At 35.9% G+C, this 25,822-nt stretch overlaps 1 protein-coding gene and 1 non-coding gene across 2 annotated transcripts; one reads left to right on the forward strand and one right to left on the reverse strand.

Annotated features, from left to right (window-relative positions):
- Positions 1 to 14,526: 14,526 nt before the first annotated feature.
- Positions 14,527 to 14,598, forward strand: TRNAM-CAU (transfer RNA methionine (anticodon CAU)). Its single transcript has one exon. It is a non-coding gene; the product is annotated as a tRNA-Met (tRNA).
- Positions 14,599 to 18,775: 4,177 nt separating this feature from the next.
- On the reverse strand, positions 18,776 to 20,378 carry LOC130463246 (uncharacterized). The gene is made up of 3 exons (XM_056832320.1): positions 19,818 to 20,378; positions 19,541 to 19,697; positions 18,776 to 19,431 (listed from the first exon to the last, which is right to left on the reverse strand). The coding sequence occupies exons 1-3, from the start codon at positions 20,376 to 20,378 to the stop codon at positions 18,776 to 18,778; spliced, it is 1,374 nt and encodes a 457-aa protein (XP_056688298.1).
- Between the last annotated feature and the right edge of the window lie 5,444 nt (positions 20,379 to 25,822).

A 25,822-nucleotide genomic window follows, 5' to 3' on the forward strand; every position in this document is an offset into this window, starting at 1 on the left:
ATGATCATTTAGCTTTTGAAGAAATTGAATTAAAATAAAACTAAATTCAAGTCAAATAGATGCGTAATTTCTAACATTTACATAAACATCTCAGTTGTTTGCTTCTTGTTATAATACAAAATTACGACCCACCACCAAGATTGAAAAAAGTATCTAGAACACAAAGTGTTATAACTTTATCTATGATTAAACGGATCATTTCACCTTTAAAGAAATCATAATCAGAATTCCCAACCTCGATAAAATTAGACAAAATTATTTTGTTTGCAATGACTTACGTGCTGATACCCCTTGCTACAATGGTCACTACTATGCTGCTATAACATATACTCTAATTGCGTGTACCCGTGTTCGATTCTTGTCAAGAGCAAAAAAACCAAAATTTTAATTGTGACAAACCATTTTATGAGATCATTTTAGTCATTAAAATATCAAAATGTTGATGCTTTCCTTCACTTTTAACTATGATTTTTGTAAGGTTAAAGACATACGAAGTATTACATGGAATCATTACCCATATATAGACGAATCATATGAGTACATGCATTTTTTTCCAAGACATAATAATTTTTTTTCGATGAAGCTACACATGATAATTAAACTCAAAGCCTAAACTTTATTGTTTACAACAAAATATATTGTTTGAAACAACATTATATTATTCATAATATCTGAAGATTAAACTACATCTAAGGGTTTCTGATATTCAAAAGATTGTTTGTTGCACGCATCTACCATTATAGTCCACATCATATTATTTTCGAAATAGCAAATCATTACTACCATATAACTGGATGAAAGATAACAATAATTGGATAAAATTTATGGATAAACTTACAAATGATCCCATAAAAAGATTAAATACATAAAGAAAGGAAGTATGATTCTGCATTTCTATTGAGATTAAAGTAGAATCTTTCCAAGTTTATCAAATCAGAATTTTGATTGGAATTAAAGATTCTTATTCTAAAGAATACATTGTTGGTTTATTAGATTTGAATTCAATTTGAATTTCTTAATTACAAACTTATAACATCTTAAATTAATTAATTTGGGATTTACCAATTGCAAATTCATTAATTTTGGATTTCTCAATTACAAAGTAACCACCGTGAATCCGCCCAAAGAATAGTTCCATTGCGCGACGCTTTTAGTGTACTCCAAAAGGTACGGTAGTGGAAAACGTGAATTAGATCTCTGACGGCGCTTAAAAGCGTAGTAAGTCTGTAGCGACGCTAATCATATGTTTTACCGATGCAAAAGAATAGCGTCGTAATAGGGGGTAGCGGCACAGGCAAAGAGAGCGCGTTTAAAAGCGTCGGTAAAAGCACTTGCGGCGATTTTATGCGTCGTAATAGACATTTATAAAGCGTCACTAGAAGCCTTTTCGGTACTAGTGAGCTAGATTTAAATAACTAACTAAGTTTGACTACGTTTACACGAGATCATTTAACTTTTGAAGAAATTAAATTTAAATAAAACCAAACTCAAGTAAAACAGATACGTAATTTCTAACATTTTCATAAACATGTAAGTTGTTTGTTTCTTGTTATAACGCAAAATGACGACCCACCGCCAAAATTGGAAAACACAATGTGTTATAGCTTTATCTATGATGAAAATGATCATTTCACCTTTTAAAAAAATCACATTTAGAATTCTCAACCTCGGTAAAATTAGACAAAAATATGTTTGTTTGCAATGACTTACGTGCTGATACCCCTTGCTACAATGGTCACTACTATACTGATATAACATATACTCTAACTGTGTGTGCTAGTGTTCGATTCTTGTCAAGAGCAAATAAAACAAATTTTTAATTGTGACATACCCTTTTTATGGGATCATTTTGGTCATGAAAAGATCAAAATGTTGATGTTTTTCTTCACCTTTAACTATGATATTTTAAGTTTAAAGATATGAGTATCAGTACATGCATTTTCTTTCATTATCCATAGACGAATCATATGAGTACATGCATTTTTTTTTCAAGACATAAAAAAAAGGTTTTATGATGAAGCTACACATGATAATTAAACTCAAAGTCTAAACTTCATTGTTTACAACAAATACATTTTTTGAAAAACCATTATATTATTCATAATATCTGAAGCTTAAACTACATCTAAGAGTTTCTGATATGCAAAAGATTGTTCGTTGCACGCATATGTCATTACAGTCCACATCATATATTGTCGAAATAACATATCGTTACTGCCATATAACTGGATGAAAAGATAAACAAAATTGGATAAAATTTATGAATAAACTCACAAATGATCCCATAAAAAGATTCAATACATAAAGAAAGGAAGTATTGTTTATTATCATTCCGTAAATACTAAAAAGAAACCATAAAACAATAATAACATAAAACAACGATTTCCCAAAGAAAAAAAAAAGATCCACATATAAAGGATCGAACGCAGGTCTAGGGGCAGTGTAAAGATGATCATATAAACTTTGTTGTAACCAGTTTGGCAAGGGGTATCAGCACATCCATTTGTGCTAGAAAATATATAATATATTTGAGATTTTGAGAATATAGATAAGGTTTTATAAGAAGCGAATGTTTATATTTCATAATACATAAAATGATCCCACGTATTAAAGTACATACTTATAAAATTTAATTTTCATTAAAAAAACATACGGAGTACCTCCTAGTAAAAATATAATAAAAAAGCTTTTTTTTGCCAATAATCCTTTATTGAATCAGGACCGAATATTGTATTATTATCTATGATTAAAAAGGATGATTTCACCTTTAAAGAAATCTTATTCGAAATTCTCAAACTCCGTAAAATTATATTAAAAAATTTCGTTTGAAATGACATATGTGCTGATCCCTCTTGCTAAAGGGGTCACTACTACACTGCTATAACATCTACTCGATCTAACTGTGAGAACCTGTGCTTGATTCTTGACTAGAGAAAAAATAACCAAATTTTTAAATGTGATAAACCAAATTATGGGATCATTTTATTCAATAAAACATCAAACTTAATATTGAATGTTTTTTTCACCTTTAACTATGATTTTTTGGTAAATCGTTATCTTTATGGGGACTATCTGATAAATAATTTACCTCATTATCAAAAAGAGTTGGTTGTTAAAAATATAATTTATTTTTTAAAAATTATATACTACATATTTTTATGATTACACAAAGGCTTACCATAAAACTTAATGATACCAAATTTTCTTTATCAATCTCCAAATGAAATTTTTATTACCGTATGTCTAAACCTGTAAAATAATAACGTTATTAAAAAATAATAACTCTGTATGTTGTAAATGAATTATTTAGATCAAACTTCGAAGAGTTAGCCTTTAATTACTAAGTTTGGCTAAGATTACACAAGATTATATAACTTTTGAAGAAACTAAATTTAAATAAAAATAAACTCAAGTAAAATAGATGTGAAACTCCTAACATTTTCATAAACATCTACTCAGTAAGTTGTTTACTTCTTGTTATAATACAAAATCATGACCCACCACCAAGATTAGAAAAGATAGCTAGAACACATGAATGTGTTATAATATTATCTACGATTATAAAGGATCATTTCACCTTTACATAAATCATATTTAGAATTCTCAAACTCGGTAAAATTAGATTAAAAGATTTATGTTTGCAATGACTTACGTGCTGATACCCCTTGCTACAATGGTCACTACTAAGCTGTTACAACATCTACTCTAACTGCGCAAACCCGTGTTCGATTCTTCTCAAGAGGATAAATAACCAAATTTTTAATTGCGGATCAAAACCATTTTACGGGATCATTTTAGTTATGAAAATATCAAAATATTAGATAATATTTTGGTTACTCGTTTCCTTTATGGGGAATGCACTCATTGCTTTTATGGGGAATTAAAGATAATTAATTGATGATTATTGGGAACTGAAAACAAATTTGAAATTCAAAATTAAAATTTCAAAATACATTTCAAATTTCAGTTTAAAATTTTCAAAAGAGATAGAATCTTTTAAAATTGAGGTGGCATATTATAAGTGGTGGTGTGCAAGATGCTCTTGCACACCTTGTGTACTTCTATCATCATCCAGTCGTCAGCCTATATGGGTCATCATTTATTACCAAAAGTACATATTTCACATTTATCTAGTAAACATTTATTATAGGGCAATCAACATTAACTGACTTGAGCATCGAAGAGGATCCTCATAGTTAACGTATTTCCGTGTGCATGCTACAACCGACACATAAAGCAAAGAAGATCGGATCATCCCCACACCGTTCTTATTACACAACTAGATCACCGAGTGTCGGTAATATTTATCAATGACACGAAGTTTTACCCAAATCAAATATACGGTGGACACAAAGAAAAATCGTACAGATCATTTTTTATGAGAGTTTAGTTTTGTAATCGGATTAGTTTTCAATATAACATGTACGTGTGTAATTTTATACACACATTTATGCTTGAATATACCATAAAAACATAATGTGCACGATTCTATTCCTCCTAGGCTCTATACAATGACTCGAAATAGCTTTATTTAATTTATTCAATCTAACGTTTTAAACATCCAGTATATTTATATTTAATTTGAAAGATATGCACTCTTTAACTCTCGTACCAACCTAGAATCCAAATTGATTGAATTGTGTGTCTCAACTCTCAACCATAAAACGTATGTATTATTTATGCCCAAATCATATCTTCAAGTGTTGGATCATGTAGCTTAGAAAACGAACCATCATACCCAAGTTACGTTACTTCGCTATTAACCTCAATTATTGAAAGACAAACACCCATTTATCATGTCTTGTGTCATACAAAGATGTTGGAGCATAATTCACATATGAGTATTAGATTAATTTTCCCACATTAAACAACTCCATCTATTGTAAATTGGTTTTAGGATTGAACCTCGTTAAGTCTATTCATTTAAGTGATTTATTGTCTATGAGACACCTATTATTCAAATTAGATGATAAATATGCTATTGTTTGTGCATAAGTGGATACCTAATCTTAGCTTATATCAATGTACACCCGAGTGTAAAATAGAACATCTTGTAATAAATTTGGGTACTTGTTCGAATCGTGTGTTTTAAATCAAATAAATTGTTCAGCAAGTCACAGGTCGCAACATATTGTTGTAGATTAGTTGGCAACTCCGCATTTAATTGGCAAACGCAAAGATCATTCTCGAAGTCTCAGCTTTTCCAAAGAAAATGTATCTGCCCACAATTTCTGAAATCATTCCCAGCCTTTCTTCGTGATTGTTTTCACATACATTTTCATCATTTTCAAGCTCCACTCGTATTTTCTACCAATTCAATTTTAAACATTGTTTCTTTCAATTAAATAATCAATGCAATTTCTAAATTCAAACAAAACAAAAGCTTTTTTTCACCTAAAAACTTGGGAAATTCAAACATTTGTATAGTAAATTAAAATTACTGTGCAAACATTTTGTATTACTACTATAGAAAAAAAAAGTACTCCGTAAAAACAGAAGCTTTTTTTTACCTAAAAACTTGTGAAATCCAATGATTTGTACAGTAACTTCAAATTAAGTAAAAGTTTGTTCGAATTCCAAATCGAAGACATTTGGTTTTTGAAAGTAAACTAAAAACGTTTTCTAAATTAACGAGTAATCAGATTTAAAACATTTCTTAAAAATTGAAAGCAGAAATTGTATAAAAGGTTTTCGGAAACAAAAACTTCTTTGAAATCATGACGAGCAAATGAAATCAGAAATTGGGTAGAACTTAAGTATAATGTATATACTCATACTGATTCTTGTAATTGCAACTTCTGGGGAGAAATGGGATCAAATTTTGCAATCAATTGAAAAACAGAGTAAATTAAGAGACTAAAAAACTACTTATGTTATAAATTAATCAATTAACACCTCTACAAATTAGAAAAAAATGTCAGAAAAAGAACAAAAATCTACCTAAAAAAAGAAGGAAAAAAGATTGTGGGAATTTTCATGGTATGGCAGAACTAATTAACACGGATTTTGAGAAGATTCGAAGAACTCCGGGCCAAGTTTGGTACGACAAACTGGGCAAACGGGTTGTTTAGCAAGCCAAGTATCAGCACAAAGAAGATGAAACCCGTGATTACAACCGGGAACCATACGAGCCGGTTGATCTCCTTCAATATCATCCAAACAAACAGCGCATTCATTCCCATGGACAAGCTGGTTACCGGTAACCTTAGGTAGTTTCTCGAGTTCCGCAGCGGACAAGCCCTTTTTAACAACAGGTTTAACCGGCTCCGGCGGCGCGTGGCTGGCGGTGTACCATAACAGGCAAATGTAGACAACGAAAACAACGCTCATACCAGCGCACGGTAAGAACAAAGCTAAGAATATTGACAACAACATGGTACTAGTAGCCAGTTTTCTTTTCCCCGTTTTCCAAGGTGAATTTTGAGGTTGTTTCGATGAATCTTTCTAAAAATAGAAATTATTATGGAGGGTTGTTAGGAGAGAGAAAGAGGAGAAGAGGCGTCAAATACACCATATCGGAGGTTAAGGGTTTTACTTATGAAGGAAGAGTGAGGGGGCATTTCCGTATTTATATGACGGGAAAATATAAATAGAGAGAGAGAGAGAGAGAGAGAGAGAGATTAAGGGTGTGTTTGGGTGGCGGGAAAGTGTGAGCTGGAGTAGGGTTGTTGTGGCTTAACGAAATTAAAGGGGCTTTTCTTTTTTATTTATTTGGGAGGAGTCAAGGGAAAATCGTGATGAGAGATATTTTTATTGAGGTAGAAATGGGAGAAATAACGGCTATATAAGGGAAGACGAGGAGATAACGATGCGTTTTGTATGATACTAATTATAAACGACGCGTTTGTATGATTGAGGAGAAAGAAAAGAATAATTTTTAAATAGTAGTGTGATATATTTTTAATCCCAACTTTTTAGGGGTTTGCTTCTAAGTTTCTTCCCTTAAAATGAAGTATGGACCCAATTTGAGGGGGTGCTATTTATAATGTGATAGAATTTGTTGGGATAAAGTTTCGTGCAATTTGATGAGAATTGAGAAATGGGGAAATTGGGTATGTTTTGTGGGCCGTTTGCGTGATGTGTTTGGGTGGGTTTGGTAATTATGGTTAGTTATCTCATCTCATCTCCTTCATTCAATTTGATAGATTTGTTATTGTTTTGATGTTCTGTTTTGCAAATTCAAACAACACACTAACGGCAAAAAAGACGTATGTACAAAAAATAATTTGTAACACAATGAATACATCCTTCCAATCTTTCATTATATGAATAAACAAATTAATATTGGACCCGGGCGATGCTCCAAATTATTATGTAAATAACAATTAATTATTATATTCCTTCATGAAATTATAATTTTAACCTTTATCACAAAATAATTATTATTATGTATTATATTAATATTAATTTTACAAATATAACATGTAAAAAGTAATAGCTCAATTGGAAAACACTCTCGTGTTAAAATTGAAGGTCGCATGTTTGAATCTTATCCAGGCCCGGTCCTGACATTTTGAGGGCCCTAGGCGAAACAAGGGATTTGAGCCCCTTCCAAAATAATACTCCGTGTGTCTTTAACTGAAATAATATACTCCGTATATTTTTTTTTTGTGAAATCCATTATATTGTTGAATTCAAATCAATTAAAACTTACTATGTCTCCTTTGCAGGATCCTAAAATTTCAAAATCCGGCTCTAGTACGTCGATTTCTTAAAATATTTCAATAAAATAAATACTCACTTAATAACAAGATAATTAATATGCGTAAAGAGATATTTTTTGAAAATAAAGGTTCATTTTGAGCATACAAAAATATCAGTTAATTTTGTCTTCATTAAAATGCTTATCTATTTTAAAACATATAAACCCATAGTCCATCAAATAAGCATTTTTTTGCTCACATATAGTTATATCAATTAGAACTGAGTATTAAAAGTCAAATACTACGTACATACGTAAAACAGAAAACTTTAGACCTCTAGTAGATATCAAAGTTTTAGATCCTACTTTCTACCAATGAACCAAGAAAATAACATGTGTATTTAATGCGTTTTTTTATTACTAGTACTAAATAACTAGATAGACAATTATTTTGGGCCCTTTTCCGCCTTGGGCCCTAGGCGGTCGCACCCTTCGCCTACCCCTTAGGACCGGGCCTGATCTTATCCAAACCACATTTTTAAAAATAAAAAGTGAATGTATGCCATGAACTTATGGATTGGAATAGAGCGCCACGTGACACATAGATGTTTATAACTTTTAATACTTCCTCCATTCCTAAATAGATATTTTAATTATATGAAAAAACACTTTATTTAGGGTCATCTTTACGTTTGTTTACAATAAACTTAAGCTCATCTTTCACTCAATAAAAATAAACAAGAGTATGAAGAATGAAGAAGCTAATTCCAACCATTCAAATTAACTTATCATTAAAGGTCAATTACACCAGCGACTAACCTATAAAAGGAGAAAAAACACTGATATACAGTTGTATAGAGCTTTAATAAAAATGTCAAAATGTCAAAAATGGGGCCTATAATGGAGGGAGCTACACCGTTCTTTTAATCTATGTTGCACTTTCGTCTGTTTTTTCATATTAGTAAATAGTACCCCCATATGCAAGAGTAGTACACTAGTAGTAGTAGTAGTACTCAAGAAGTCACTTTTGTTGGGGATTGGAAGCTAACACTTGTTACTTCTGGCTGTTTTTTTTTGTTTTTTTTTTGGATACCTTTTGCTTTTTTAGGATTGGTTTTGAGTGTTTTGTATTTCAAGGGATGCGATTGGTAATGTGATCAACTTGTACGAACCAACAGTGAATAGTGCAAAATTGACTATTAAAATGATTGGTTTTTAGGTGGTGTTTGATTGGTTGCAAAGTTCACCCCTAATTTGAAATTTTCTCAATTTGGTTTCATGGTGTGTCTATAAATATCTTATTCACATAAAAGCATACTTTGCTTTAATTGGTGAGATACTCGACAACCTCAGCTGGAATATATTTCATTTTTCTAAATAGAGGATCTTGGTATTCAAACTTTTTTTTATCTTTAGACATACCAATAAATAGTTTCTAATACGGTTAAAATTTATTCAGATGTATATGGTCAGTGATAAAAAAAAAAAAAAACTGATTTACAGAGTTTCACATAATCTAGTACTCTCTCTGTCTCTTTTTGTTTTTTACGTATTCCATTTTGGGTGTTTCATTTTGTTCTTTACATTTCCTTTTATATTGTCACATAATGCATTAATATTCTATCAAAATTTGTGCCCAAATATTATTTTAACCAATTAAATCCATTGGACATTAAATATTTCTCATTTTCCCAATGTCATATTTTTGATAAAAGTGAAAACATTATAAATAAACGTAATTTTTCTTGTTTAAATAAAAAAATTAGAGGAATCTCAATGCACATTAAATAGTCGTTAAATCGCGTGAAAAACATCAAACGTAAAAAACAAAAAGAGACGGAGGGAGTAGTATGTTATAGAAATATGTGTACAAGAGCCTTATACAGTTGAAAATATGTTCAGATATATTCATAACAAATTTGTTGTAGTGAAAATAAATTATCAATGATGTTTTGGCATTAATTGGTTACAACTAAGGTGATATGATAGAAAATAAGTTCATCTTCGTACATCTCTATTATATAAGGGAACTTTTAAGGTGGCGTCAAAACTGTGAGTTCCCTTATTTTCCTTCATTAAATAATTTAAAAATAGTAAAGTTGCTTCTATAAATGCTTAGCCTACAGTAAAGAGTATTGTACGAGAAAAAAAAAGAGTATTTTACAAGAAGAGTATGATTTTTTTTTTCAAAGGGACGGAGGGATATAGAATAAATAAACATATTCATATTTTATTTGCTATTTTTTTAAATAATGTTTATGCAATTATTTTATGAATAATTTCTTATGTAATTGACATTTAATTTACTGACGCGCGCAACACTTGTATATAAGACTAGTGTACATAAAAACACATGAATTTTGTATTTTTCATCTACTTAGTTTGTTAATTCATAGAGGTGGTGCACGAGCTCTGTTTGTGTGTGTGTGTGTGTGTATGTGTGTGTAGAGAGAGCCACAAAAGGCAAACCAACAAATAATATATAAGTGATTCGATCTCAAATCTTGACTCTGGGTATCAATACCTTAAGATTTTACCAATAAGTCTACGGAGTAGTTAAAATCATCGGGTACACGAGATATATGATTACCTAGCTCTACTACTATAGTACTCCCTCCGTCGCTTTTTTTTTTTTACGTTTTGTATTTTTCACGCGTTTTAACGAATAATTAAGTTGCATCGAGATTCCTCAATTTTTTTATTTAAACAAGATAAATTACGTTTATTTATAATTTTTTCACTTTTATTAAAATTCTGATATTGGGAAATGAGAAAAATTTAATGTCCCAATGGAAAAGGGTGAGAGATTAAATGACCCAATGGATTTAATTGGTTAAAATAATAATTGGACACAAATTTTGATAGAATATAAGTTATTTATGTGATAATATAAAAAGAAATGTAAAGAACATTTTAAAATACCCAAAAAAGAAAACATAAAAAATAAAAACAGACGGAGGGAGTAATATGTTAGATTGGGTTAGCATTAAAATACAAAATGGGACTAGTCCGTACAACTATACAAGAATAGCTAGAGTAACACTTTGTTGGTGGGATTTTGAAGGCCGGTGTGGCATTCGGAGTATTAAATTGATTACAATAATAATAATAATAAATACCCCAAATTGACAACTCCAATTCAAGAAGGTGTACTTCCAAAAACAAAAAACAACAACAAAAAAACTTAACCAGGTGTGTTTGTTTGGTTCATTACATCTACATCAACTGTGTGATGAATCATAACTAGTAATTGACTTGAGTGAATATTGTTATAGAGGTCCATTTCAATTTGCTTATTTTTTGTGTGATGTGTATTTATTTGGTTCTCTATTTAATCATGATCTATGAGGACTATCAGACTATGACCATTGGTTGAGCTACAAAGTACAAATGGCAAAGCGTACGTGTCAATATTCGCTAGTAGCTACTACCTATACACGCAAAATTTGACTATTTTTTGAATTTTTTTAGCATGAGGTTAATCATGATTTCGTATTGACAAAATTCACACCATAAATCCATAATAATACAAGTTACCCGTTCAGTCGTTCACCCATATATTTTATGGAAAAATAAAACTGTAAAATCCATCATCCGAGTATGATGCCGTTGGAATGAGTCGATAAATCCCCACTTGAACTTTAATTTTACGGAAATTTCATGAAATGTTCTCGAGTTTTGCCATAATTCACCAAACGCCCATCAAGTTTCAATAATTCATAAAATACCCCTCACAATTCGTACAAATACCCAACATACCCTTACTAATAACGGGCCGTATTCACCCAAATGCCCCTATTCTGAAACTTATTTCACCAAATGCCCCTATTGTGAAACTTTTTTCACCAAATGCCCCAAACTTAAATATAGCTATTCTGATGTTCAGACGGCTAGTTTTTGTGTTTGAAAAGTGGTTCTTGGTCATGGTTGGCTATAAAAACCCCTTTGCTGAATGGTTCTTGTATTTTAGATGTTATTTTACTTTACTTTGCTAATTTCATAAGATTTGTATCATGAGTTTTCTTTCAAAATCATCTTCCACACCCAATCATTCCACATATATTAGGGTACCTAACAAATTTTGTTATTGTGGTAGGAATGGAGGTTGAAGTGGTGTTCCACAAGCTCTTCTGGATAGCTGCTAATGCTTTTTGGGGTAGTTTTTTGCACATCTGTTTTGATCTTGCACATATTCGTTGAGTAGAAAATAACATTAAATGTAGTTGGTGCAAAGATGTTTTGTAAGTGAAGCTAAAAACAGAAATGCTTCCCACTTTGGTATTTTGTGCAGATTATGCAACATCAATTATTTATGAAATGTGAATTTGTTTCTCATTACTTGTGTTTACTTCATGATTACAAACAGTAAAATTACAAACATCAATATCCCCATTTGTATTACAACTTTGACTACTTTTGTTGTTGTTTTAGCTTCTTCTTCATTTGCTTCAATTCTTCTTGCATCTTACTGTTTCGCCTGTTTTCAATACTTTCTCATTCGTCTAAGCTTCCCCCGCATTGTCCTTCGTGTTGTTGCCCCTTGTTTTTTTGCTCAACTACTCCCTTTCACCATCTCAGATTGTTTCAAGGATCACACTTGTAGTACAACCTTTGTGGATTGAGTGTTGTATTAGAGCTTCGAATGACAAATTTCCTACCACAATAACAAAATTTGGTAGGTACTCTAATATATATGTGGACTCATTGGGTGTGGATGATGATTTTGAAAGAAAACTCATGACAAAAATCTTATGAAATTAGCAAAGCAAATCAAAATAACATCTAACTTACAAGAACCATTCAGCAAAGGGGCTTTTATAGTCGACTGTGACCAACAACTACCTTTCAAACACAAAAACTAGTCGCTGAAACATCAAAATAGCTATATTTAAGTTTGGGGCATTTGGTGAAAAAAGTTTCACAATAGGGGCATTTGGTGAAATAAGTTTCAGAATAGGGGCATTTGGGTGAATTGAAAACTTGGCTAACGGCAGACTAACGGTTCGTTATTAGTAAGGGTATGTTGGGTATTTGTACGAATTGTGAGGGGTATTTTATGAATTATTGAAACTTGATGGGCGTTTGGTGAATTATGGAAAAACTCGAGGGCATTTCATGAAATATCCGTTAATTTTATATAGAAAACAAACAAGTCCCTCAGGTGGAATACGATTGTGCGAATATATTGCATCCTATTTTAGGGTATGATAGTAAAATAAATCGATGGTTATAAAACAATGATTCGGAGTAGTTGATATGCCAATGCCTCCCAAATGAACGGAAGAGAATTCAAGTTGAGTTTGAAACACAGGCGATTCATCATTCATGCGTGAATATGTAAACTTTATTTGCTTTTAGTTGGAGGCAAAGAAAAATCACACCATAATGACTAATTAAACGAGTGTTGTTGGGTCAAAAAGATATTTTGAAGAATTAAGAGTTTAAGAGTTTAAGACAGACGGGTCAACATATTTGGGAATAACATACTGTACACAAACATAAATTATTTGGGTGAGGCAACTACGCAATTCACAAGCCACTACAAATCCTGGCCTCAAAGTATTTGTCGGGATTTAATAAGTGCATCTACTCTCTACGTGAATCAGACGATACTCCGATTTTAACCAGTCCAACTGCGCAGGTTATAATTTGAGTCATTCTTAAGCATTTCTCAGTTGATAGGACTCGATCTTGTGACCTCCAAGTCACAAGGAGTTCCCACCAACTACACCAACTTATGTTGGTAGACGATACTCCAATTGTTACTTCTCATTTCTCATATATAAGGGTATTTTATACGGATTTTATACTAATAACATAGTCCAAAGTGAGATGTCTTCCTAAAACCAATTAACAATAAAAGAAGTAGTCCACCTAGCTTTTATAAACTATTACTCCGTAGTTCTTTTTATAGATGCCGTGGCATAGTGCTAGTGCTTAAAATTGTGTCATGTGATCCATGGACTCGCTTTATACTGCTTTTTAATACTCCGTGAATCTGTTTAGATTAATTATTTATTTTATGTACATACTCCTTTAATTATTGGATTTGAAATACTCTAGTGTATATGGAGCACTCAGTAGTAAGATGAAACTGGTAAGCTTCCTCTTTCTATTGACATGTTTTTCAAAAGAGTGATTAATTATGAATATAAACAACTCTTCTTTAAATAAGTTATGCTAAGTGGGTAGGCAGGTAGGTACATAATCGTATTGATCGTACGAAGTATTACAAGATTGACTAACACGGCAATACATTACCTTATTATTATGATCATTACGACTATCAAAATTGCTTCTTTGTTTTTAAATAATATTCAACATCCTCATATTTACACATGATGAATTACCAATTATGGGTTGGTATAATGGCTAAAACTGAATTTTGTGTGTAATATGTCAAAGTGTCGCCAAACGCTGAAATAATCACAACATATTCCATTAGTAAATAGACGTGGTTTTGCAATCGTCTGCTTATTGAGAATTGAGATTGTGATTCTTATCTTCCATTTTAGGAATAAAAAGACTTGATAAAACAAAAAGATCCATAGAAAAACACCAATTGCTTGCTACTATCCCTTCATTTTCACCCTTTTTCGTTCAAACTTCGGGGGACATAAAAAGGTTGAGGTTAGACGTATTACAACCGTAGAAGAACATGAAGTGATGAAGATGCCTGGAAAAATTAAAGGAAAAAAAGAATATTTCGTAAATAAAAATCAATAAATTATCATCAGTAATCCATGAATTCTGATAGGCTAAAATTGGTTGGACAACGATTACCCAGTTTTTAAACTTTGTTGTAACAATTCAGATTCCGTTGACTATCAACTCTGTACTTTTGGAACAGACACATAATTTAATTGTGCAGAATGTATCAACAAATCAGAGTGGCGCAGCGGAAGCGTGGTGGGCCCATAACCCACAGGTCCCAGGATCGAAACCTGGCTCTGATACTGAAGAGTAAGCTTCCAAATGCCAACAACTTTTTTGCATTTTTTCGAAGTGGAAGAATAGGATTACAACAGTTGCGCTTATTATACTTTAAATAATTTCATTTTCGCTGAAGTAGACAACCAATCAGAGTGAAGTAATTGGAAATGCTGTGGGTCCATAACCCAAATCTGGCATTGGTATTTTAGAGTTTGATGCCAACGTTTTTTGCACTCACTCTAAGCTCCATATTTTTTATACGGAGTATTAATTAGGAACATTTGAATTAATTAAATTTAATAGGAATAATTTTTTTACTTATGAATAATGATGATAGTAGATAAGTATCATCATTAGGTATGTGGCAGAGACTCAAAGTTATCAACTTTCATCATTTAGTTACTAATAAAAAATAGTCAAAAGTTGGCCTAAGAAATTGTGGAAAGTTCAATAAAGAAGTTTATTTTATGTTTAGAAGCTATACAAATATTTTTCTTTGGTAGAATGTTTGTTGATAATTTCATAAAAACTAAGGGTTAATAAAGTTCAGATTAGAGTGTAACATATAACTAAAATGAGTTCTATAAATTACATTTGAAAAAATTAAAATTAAAATAAGTTGAATAATGAATTTTTTTAAGGTAAAATTAGTTCATTAATAAAATAGTCATACGACATCTATAATAGAAATCAAAACTAACAAATACTCCCTCTGTTCCATAATGTTCCTCATGTTTACTATTCATATGGTCAAAGTTTAAAAACTTTGGCCGTAATTAATAGTATGATTAAGAGTATAAATGTTAACTTGTGGGATATCATTGTATTCGTTTCAATATAATTTTTTTTATAACATTTACTAATACGAAACTATAATTATTAACGGTCAAAGTAGTGCATTGGATACCGCGCATAATGGAAAAGTGAGGAACATTATGGAACCGAGGGAGTACAAAACAACTAGGATCAAACGAAATTCTAATCCGGCAAAACTACGATCGTTATGGATGAGATCCGACAATGAAGAATACCCTCTTACACATCGTTGTTTAGGTGAATAATGTATCTTAAGACTCACTGTATTTTTTTATATAATGTTAAATTATTTGGATTTATGTTGGCAACACTTTCTAGAAGAAAATGTAAGATTGCTTGATACTTATCTAGGATTTGTTTAAAGTTTGAACTGCCCCTCTTATTCTGTTCTCCATACCCTTGATACATTCTTTTCGTTTGATTTATTGCTTGATACTCAACTCCTTTTCGTTTAATGTATTGCTTGATACTCAAGTTCCTTTTTCTCTTGGCAATTGGACTTTGCAAATGTATATCCAATTGGAAAGAAGAAATATATTTTCATGTAATAAGAGCAAGATTTAATGAACCATGTCAACATAGTAGCGCTATGCTTTAGATTTTGCTAGCTAGATGCTTTCTAATCAATATGTCCAATCTTATATAATCCTATATAATAAAAAACCTCTGTGTTGATTAGCCTGATTGTTAGGGCATCAACAAAGTTCTCTAGCCTGAGACGTGAAGACAAAATGTCAGAGAGGAATTATATGGAGAAGGAAGAAGCGCTCATTCTCATTGATTGAGTGGAATTGTGCCACACATCATCATACATATACTAGAGTAAAGACCACTGAACAGAAAAGACAAAATGAGAAAAGGAACAATAACTAATTGTTTTAGGGAAATACTAAGGTGCAACGCAGTGCACTGTAACACTAAGAGAAGAGCAGAAAAATAAATTTAGCTTCCTTATCATTCCCCCTCAAGCTTGGAATGAGAAGAACTTGCAGCTCCTAGTTTGGAGAGTAGGTACTAATGTTGATGGACAAAGTTGCCTTGTTGTCACATTTGAGCAGTGCTGGTCCAAGGGACTTTTAAACCCAAGTCCTTTAACATAGAAGTAAACCAAGTAACCTCACAAGTGGTAAGAGCCATTTCCCTGTATTCATCCTAAACGGAAGATCTGGCTACCACCTATTGTTTTTTCGCTTTCCATGAGATGGGTGAATCTCCCAACAGAATGCAATATCCATTAGTATATCTTCTAGTGACCGGACATCCAACCCAATCACTATTACAGTAAGCAGTTAAGATAGCAGTTGATTGACATGCCAACAAGGTGCCCTGCCCAAGTGAGTTTAGAAGATACCTAAGGAAGATACCTAAGGACTCGCTTTGCAGCTTGTAGGTGAGAAGTTATTGGTCGTTGCATGAATTGAACTAGCACTTGAACTGTGAAGTTGATATCAGGCCTAGTAATGGTTAGGTACAGTAACTTTCCTACCAGCCTTTGGTACACTTCAGCACGAGGTAAGAGATCTCCCAAGGTTGGTCTAAGCTTAATGTGAGTGACCATAGGTTGCTATACTGGTCTAGACTGGGTCATCCCATACTCAGTTAAGAGGTCAAGCACATATTTCTTTTGTGAAATGAAAAATGTTCAATTTCCAGACCAAGGAAGTATCGGTGTGCACCAAAATGTTTCATCTTAAATCTTTGAGATAGAAAGGATTTGAGATTATTGATTTCCTGTTGAAAATTTCCAGCAATTAACAAATCGCCCACATATTATTAATATTGCCACTAATGTAGCTTCAGTTTTCTTTGTGAACAACGAATAGTCTGCCTTGGATTGGATGTAATCAAAGGACTTTAAAGTTTTTGTGAGCTTAGCAAACCACTGTCGTGGAGCTTGTTTCAGTCCATATAAGGACTTTCATAGCTTATACACTTGACAGATGTAGTCTCCAGTCTTGACCGGAAGACCAGACCCAACATAACCCTGAGGCAACTTCATATACATATCCTCAATCAAATCACCATGAAAAATGTGTTCTTCACATCCATATGATACATTATCCATCCATGCATGGCATCAACAACAAGGAGGGATCTCACTGTAGTCATCTTGGCCACGGGTGTAAATGTTTGATCAAAATAAGTCCCTGGTCTTTGTCGGCATCCTAGTATGACTAATCTGACCTTGTTCCTCTCAACTGACCCATCTAGATGATGTTTGGTTTTGTATATCCACTTAGTCCCAATAGCCTTCTTCCCTTTTGGAAGATCTGTGAGGTACCACGTGCCATTTTCTCCAGGGAAGATAACTCTTCATTCATTGCGGTCAACCAACGTAACAAGAACGTTTGGCATCTTCTTTGAAGTTTGTGGGATCGGGAGTAGTTTGTCACAGAAGCCAAAAAAAAACACGAGAATTCAAGGGAAATGGATGTGACGACTAGGTTGGCTATGGGAGTAGGATTTATGGTGTTGGAATAATCCTTCATCCAGATTGGTGGTTGAGTAGGTCTGGTAGACCTTCTCATGGGTGCATGTGGTGTTTGATGAGATTGATTTGTTGGTGTAGGTGAAGGTGAGGATGGTGTTTGAAGTGTTTGGCTGTTTGTGGTTATGATAGGTGTACAATCCTCGTATTGAGTTAGGTTAGGTGTTTGCGAGGTTGTGGTTGGAACCGGTTGCAAAAGAGAGTGCAAAGTGGTATTATTGTACGGAAATATGTTCTCATGGAACTTGACATCTCTCGAGATGAATCTTGTTTGAGTTAGCAGGTTTATGAGATTATATCCCTTGGTGTTATGCGGGTAACCAAGGAATATGCAAGGCACTCCCCGGGGGCTGAGTTTATCAGTTTGTGTTGCTGGATTGTAGGCAAATGCTAGGCAGCCAATTGCTCTCAAATGGTTGTATACAGGTCTATGCAACATTTCAAAAAAAAGTTTTGTTGTGCAAAATAGGTGTTGACACTCTATTGATGAGAAAAAGATGCTGCAAGAACACAATCACCCCAAAACGACAAAGGGAGGCCTGCCTGAAATCTCAAAGCTCTAGTTACTTCTAACAAATGATTGTGCTTTCTTTCCACCTTTCCATTTTGTTGAGGTCTATCAACACACGAAGTTTGGTGCACTATCCCATACCTTACAAAGTGAGGTTGAGCTTTGGAATCATCCAGCTCTAAGGCATTGTCTGATCTAATGATCTTGATTTGTTTCCCAAATTGAGTTTTTGCGTAGTTTATGAAGGTTTCAAGGGTGGTCCAGGCTTGGGACTTCAACTGGATCAAATACACCCAAGTGGTGCTGAAGTCATCAACTATGGTCAAGAAGAACTTGAATTTCCCTTTTGCCGGGACCTTGTATGGACCCCATATGTCTATATGTATCATCTCAAATTGCAACTGACATGCTCAAAGCATATGCATGGTTGTTTTACAAACTTGGCCATAGGACACGTGATGCAAGTGCAATCATAAGAGCCTATGTCTGCCGATATTTCAGGGATTTGCTTAAGTTTCAGCGTGGGAGCGTGCCCAAACCTATTATGCCACATAGTGTAAGACTCAACACTAGTCATATTGCTGCTCCCAACATGATTTCCATCAATAGAAACACCAAAAGCACTAGGTAACGAATTTAGATCAATAGACTCAACGGGCACATCTAGAAAGTAATACAAACCATTATGTTGTCTACTAATACCTTTAACTCTGTAATTGGTGTTGTCTCTTATCACACAAAAATCAGGATGCAAAATTACTTGGCAGTTGTTGTCCTGACTTAACTTAGTTACAGACAAGAGATTATGTTTCAAGGAGGGCACGAACAACACATTTTTGAGCACAAGTGAGTTAGGCAAGATAATATCTCCAATTTTTGATATGCTAGACAATGCACCATTAGGAAAATTTATTCTTGGAAGGTTATGAACAACAACATAATTATGAAACATATTAGCATGGGCAGTCATATGATCTGAAGCTCCCGAATCAATAATCCAACTATTCACATTAGCAGTTACATTACAAAAAGTAACCATGCCTTCAAAAGAAATGTCTAAATCATCATCAATTTCAGAATGAGACTTAGGAGAAGGAGTTGTAGATATACCAGGCAAATTTTTTAACAGGTTATGTAAAAGAGATTAAACCTAATTCAGATTTGGTGTCTGGTTTTCCCTGTGCCATGGATGCTGTTTTAACCTCAAGTTTGGACTTTCCTTTAGACCACTTTTGCTGAGATGAAGAGTCCCTTGGCCTTGATGAGCTCGCTTCATTTCGCTGTTGTTGTCTATATCTTGGATGCCACTATGGATATCCAACAACAGTAAATCATTTTTCTGTATAGTGACCCTTTCCTCTACAAGCATTACATGACATATCAGAGGACTTGCTATACATTGTTGCGGAGTCCAACTCCATTTTTGCCGGCTTCAAAACTTCTCGTTGTGACTCCTCTTGTTGAATGGACGAACATGCTGTTTCTACTGTCGGTATAGGACATATGAGAAGCAACTGGCTGCACAAGGCTCCATATTTTTCATCCAACCCATTTAAGAATCGCAAGAGACGTTGCTCCTCGTTTTGTCTGCCAAGAGCACGGATATATGCAGTCACATCCGTCACCACTGTGGTCATTGCCGGCAATGAGTTCATGGACTCAAGCTCTTGCCAAAACGCCCTCATTAATGTATAATACTCATGGACACCACTTCCATTCTGTTTGAGACCATACAAGTCTCGATTTAGCTTATACTTACGAGATCCATTTTTCAAAGCAAATTGCTTTTCAAGGTGAACCCAAGATTCTCGAGCCGTATTGAGGAAGATAATCGAGCTTTTAATGATGTCTGAAACAGAGGCATGGATCCATCCCAATATTGTGGAATTCCAGGTATCCCAAAGCTCTGCCTTGACCTCGTCAGTGGAACGCAATATGGTTCCATTCATGAATCTCAGTTGTCGTTTGGAACCAAGCGCAATTTCCATAGACCTACGCCATACCCGATAATCATGGGCTCCTAGAAGCTTAGAAATAGCGATAGTATGTGTAGACACCTACTTTTGTCCCCATTCCCGAAAGGGAAAGGTTCGATGATGAAAACGTAAATCTCCACTTGACAACGCATCTCCTATGAAATAAACGAATCTCAATTCCCCTTTTCATTTCACCCGAAACCTGCTATTTATGGAAACCTGCTAAAAATAGTAACTACCGTAAAAGGTAGCTTCTAAAAGTGGCAAATCATAAAAGATAGAAACCTGTCAGAATTAGGTGTTGCATTCCAACATAAATCCTAAATGAGATAGAAAACTGCGAGAATCCTATTCCTAATATGATTCGGAAATAAGAGTTACGTATTAATTAAAATCCTAACGAGCCTAGAGTTTGTAACGGGCCCAGACGCATTCCGTCATAAAATTGATACGCGCTAAAAGACTCGAATTAATCTCAAATTCTACGGATTTCAGGAATCCGAATCTGACTAAAGAAAACAGCCCAGACCCTATTTTCAACGCCTGGCTCTGGGCGCCGAAATCTTCGGCGCCCAGGCCTGGGCGCTGAAAATACCTGGGTACGTGTTTTTTCCTAATTCTTTATGGATTAGAACTCTGCAATTCTATCTTTCCACGAACTCTTCCCTATAAATAGGCCCCTAAATTCGACGTGAAAGACACAACAACAACACACAATTATATTCTGAGTATTGACTCCAACCCTTAGCCTAAGCCTCTCGCTGCGAAACTGTTCACGCGTTCTGTCGCAATCGATCCATAAATCGAACAGAACGTATCCTGTCCCATAATTGAGATTCGTTAAATAAAAAGGAGAAATAGCAAAGTCAAAGTGGTTAGTTTTCTGAGAACCGTGACGCACCTCTCAAGGGTGCGTCGTAATGTGTCCCTTTTCGATGATTTAACTGCTTTCCTCGCCCTTTTTATGAACTGTTAAACTAACCTAATCTGATTGTTCTATCACGCCTAACAAATATGATATTTTTGGGAAATCGGATTATCATGCTAGGTCCCTTAATGCTATTTAAATCAGATAATCACGATCGAATTAATATTATATGTTGCATATTGCTAAAATCAACTCAGATTAGTTTAATAGTCAACGCATGTCCCTTCAATTATTTATGCTGAGCTAGTAAGGATATCCTGCCTCTGGAGTTATCGACGAGCGAAGTACTCCTCTCGGTAGTTACAGTCCCCCGAACCCTCAATCTCTACCTTGCGGGTGTATGTTGAGAGATCCCCACACCAGGGATCACAAGGGAACCTACGTCCGTCGTGGTCAAACATAATTGCACTCCCTTTATGTCACGATAACCGGGTTTTGTCAGTTTTTCTCATTGTCGTTAAAAACTGAATGGCGACTCCTATATTGCTAGTCAATTGGGTGTATACTCACAGGAAATCCGATTACACTTGATTGAATAAAAAGAATCGTCACACCCACGAGGGACGAGGTCACGCATTAGCCTCGCGCTTTTTCGACCCCCTCACAGTGGCGACTCCGCTGGGGATAGTGAAGGAAATACTCGTGCTTGTAGGTAATCAAAATAGCCGAAGGGTGAAACGATCCTACCCCGCGTTTATTTCCCCATCAAGTTGGGACGACTTGAAAATCAGCCTATTAATGTGAACGGGCAGAACCGCATAACGAATCTCGGCTCCCTCGGGAGTTGGGACTAAGGATACCTTTTTTCGCCAATAGAGGGGTGCATACGCCGCGCATGTTTCCCACTCGGTACTTGTGCAGGTAGTACACCTATCCCGAACCCAATCGCTCGCCCATTAGGTCCCTCTCGCCTGCATGCCCCCTTGGCTTGCACTTGCGGGTTGGCCTCTTGAGCGAAATTCGTCTGTTGAAGACACTACCTCGACCGGGGCATGTGTTGGATCTACGATAGAAGCGGTACCAAGCCATGCGCAAATAAACTACCCATAGAAGCCTATCATAAACTACGTGGCATATTTAAAATCCATGTTTGTAATGTAGTTATGTGTAGCGAAATATGTGATTGTGTGTGACAAACTGTCCTAGAAAACCAACGACCTTAAAAATTGCCCAAACATTTATAGACTAATTTGCCAAAGAGTTATACCAAAACACGTGTTCCGCAAACCCGAATGATCGCCACAAAATAAGCGACGCTCGGGATGGCCTGTAACGAATCCCACAAACGCTGTTACGCGTAAAGGACGTTATTAGGAAAGCACGCAAATCGAAGTCGCATAAACAGAAGACAGAAAACGAGAACCAGCCAGGGACGAATTTTCAACGCCCCTGGCTGGGCGCCAGAATTTCTCACGCCCCACGCTGGGCGCTGAAGTTGCTACTTGGCCTTCTGGTCAGGCGCAGCAGCCTCGGTGCCCGCGCGAAAGGAAAATACGTAGCGCAAAAAAATGTTCATAAAAAGAATTGCTACGAGGGCATAAGAAAAGCACTCGATTTCAAAAGCGACTCACAAAAAATTAATAACTCTTTGTGTCGTTGTTAGGCCTCCTACGACGACAATACCCGGCACCAAAACCGAACGTGCTAATAACTATGAATGTCACACGGGCAAGTGTTTCGAAAATCCAAAGAATGACTAAAATAAAAAAAAAACCAAAAAGTGTAGCGACAAAAGAAAGAGTGAAAAACCAATTTAGAGAGTCGAAGTCTAGACTAAGTAATGCTTGAAACTTTGGGAACCTAAACTTTAGCTTATCTTATGCCTAGGACTGGTCCTGCTACTTGGTGCCGATCAGGGAATCAACGGTTAGTACGTCTCGAAGATACATCGCCAACACCAGGTTTAGTAACTCCAAGCTCCGTCCGTCGTCCCTCATTTCAAGGATCTCCGCTTCCCCAACCTCGATTCGCACCTTCAAACATGTCCATCGAAGATTTGCGAGACCAGATGGTCCAAATGACCCAACTTATGGGCCAACTGAAAATGGAAAATGAAGCTTTAGCGGCTGCGCAAGCCAAAAATGACCTCGATAACGAGAAGAGGATTGAAAAAATGGTCCTACAGCAAACCACGGGGAGCAAATACTTCTCTCTCGATCCTGAATCTTTTCCTGGCAAATTACCAGAAAAGTTCAGTTCATCTGACTTACCAAAGTTCAAGGCCACGGACAACCCCCGTGATCATCTACTGAGCTTTGTGAATACCATGAACTTGAAAGGTGTGGACAAGTCCATGTACTTACCTGCCTTTCCTTTGTCCTTGGAACCTGTGCCGCTCAAATGGTACTATCACCAGGACCCTAAGCTCTTCCCCACTTGGGAAGACTTTGTCAATGTCTTCATCAAGCAATACTCGTCAAACATGGATTTTCAAGTCACCATGCGCGAGCTGGAAGTTCTCTTCCAAAAGAAAAATGAGGGTTTCACAACCTACTTTGCTAGATGGAGGGACCAGGCGGCCCAGCTAATCAATAGGCCTCCCGAAACAAAATTGGTCCAAAAATTCATTGATAACCTGGACCCGGCTTACAGACAACATCTTAGCTACCTGGGACTCGACACTTTCAAAAGAGTTTATGATGTGGGAATAAAGATCGAGGACGACCTCGCCAAAACCATACAGAGCAAACCCACATATAAGACCAACACCTATAATCGGGGTAACACATCCCAAGCCCAAGAAGTCCATGCTGTAGAAGAGACTCCCGCCCGAAGAAACCCTGCAAGATGGGTCCGAGACCGAAAGTTTGCCCCACTCGGGTCAACTTTGGTACAAGCCTTTGAAAGACTAACCAATCAAGGAAAGTTGAGACCTATAGGCCCCACCCGTGACCCTCCTGTCAAAAGCAAATATTGGGTCGAAGGTACTTACTGCAAATTCCATCAAGGAAATGGGCATGATACTGAAAATTGCTGGAATCTAAAACATACGATCCAGGACATGATAGAAGATGAAATGATACCTCTCCCTAACGTTGGCAAACCCAACAACAACAAGAGCCCACTCGGCTCTTGTCACATCTCTCTCGACCAACCAGAGAATTTCGACCCCACGGTGTATATTACACCTCAAGGTGCACCACTCGCTGTGGTCCCTACAGATCGAATCGAGAGGGAAGTGTGCGGTGTGTGGAACGATGATGCTGAAGATATTTACCTATCTCAAGTCTCGGGCCAGGACTTCTTCACTGAAACTTGGCCCGGGTATGCTCTCATTGACACCACCCCTCAGGAGCCCGAGGTCGACAACCTCACCCGATCCGGAAGAATATACCAACCGGATATTCACCCACCTCCTATGGACGACATCCCGGTTAGGCAAACTCCTGAGAATGGACGGCACGCCACCGTCGCGGAAGTCATTGAAAATCCTCTCCTGAAACAACTAAAAAGAACCAAGGCCGAGATTACCATCTGGGATCTTATGTGTACTTCAAAGGAACATCGTGAAAAGCTTATTCGCTCACTTGACCTCATCTCAGTACCTACAGATATCACACCTGACTCATTGGTTAGCCATGTCACGAGAGATGCCGGAGAAAAGGCCATAGTTTTCACCGATAAAGACTTACCCAAAGAGGGGGGTGCTCACAATAAAGCCCTTTACCTAGTGGTTGGATGCAAAGGACAAAACATCCCCCTAGCGCTCGTAGATAATGGTTCGGCGGTTAACGTCTGCCCATTGCGAACCGCCCATTGCTTGGGGCTAGGAAACGATGACTTCCAAACCTCCACACAAGGGGTACGAGCTTATGATAACTCCCGAAGGCCTGTATTGGGAAAAATCAACCTTGCCATACAAACCGGGCCTGTGGCACGCACCACGGAGTTTCAAATAATCGACATCAAGCCCAATTTCAACCTCCTCTTAGGGCGACCTTGGCTCCATGACTTAGGAAGTGTGGCTTCTACCTTGCACCAAATGTTTAAACTTAACCATAACGGGGTAATACTAGAAATCCGCGCTCCTCCTCTCGACGTTAGTTGTACTATGGTTGGAACGGTTGAAACTGCAGACGACCTTTATGGGTTTCAAATGGAAGAAACAATCCAGTTCATCGAAGATTATGATCCAGCATTCCTAGACCCGCATGCATCCCGAGTCATCCCTAGAATGCTGTTAGCTCAAGGTTATTTCCCAGGAACCCCATTGGGCATAAGGAAGAAGGAATACACATTCCATCCTTTTCCCGACAAATCTACTCCCTTTGGCTTAGGTTATGAACCAACGGAGGAAGAGATTGCTGACCGCCTATCTAGGCTACGCCTTAACAAAGCCAAACAAACCACCCTCCTTCCCCCATATCAAAGGACCCTTAACAGGATGTTCGTTCGGGAAGGAAAAGAACACCCATGCTGTGATTTCCCTGAACCCTTCGTTCAGGATGGCTTGCGAAAACCCGGATTTGAAATTTTCCATGACTGCCACACCTTGGATGAGGCACCCCACCTCACCAAGACTAAAACA

The sequence above is a fragment of the Spinacia oleracea genome, chromosome 6, assembly GCF_020520425.1.
Source record: "Spinacia oleracea cultivar Varoflay chromosome 6, BTI_SOV_V1, whole genome shotgun sequence".
Taxonomy (NCBI): Eukaryota; Viridiplantae; Streptophyta; class Magnoliopsida; order Caryophyllales; family Amaranthaceae; genus Spinacia; species Spinacia oleracea.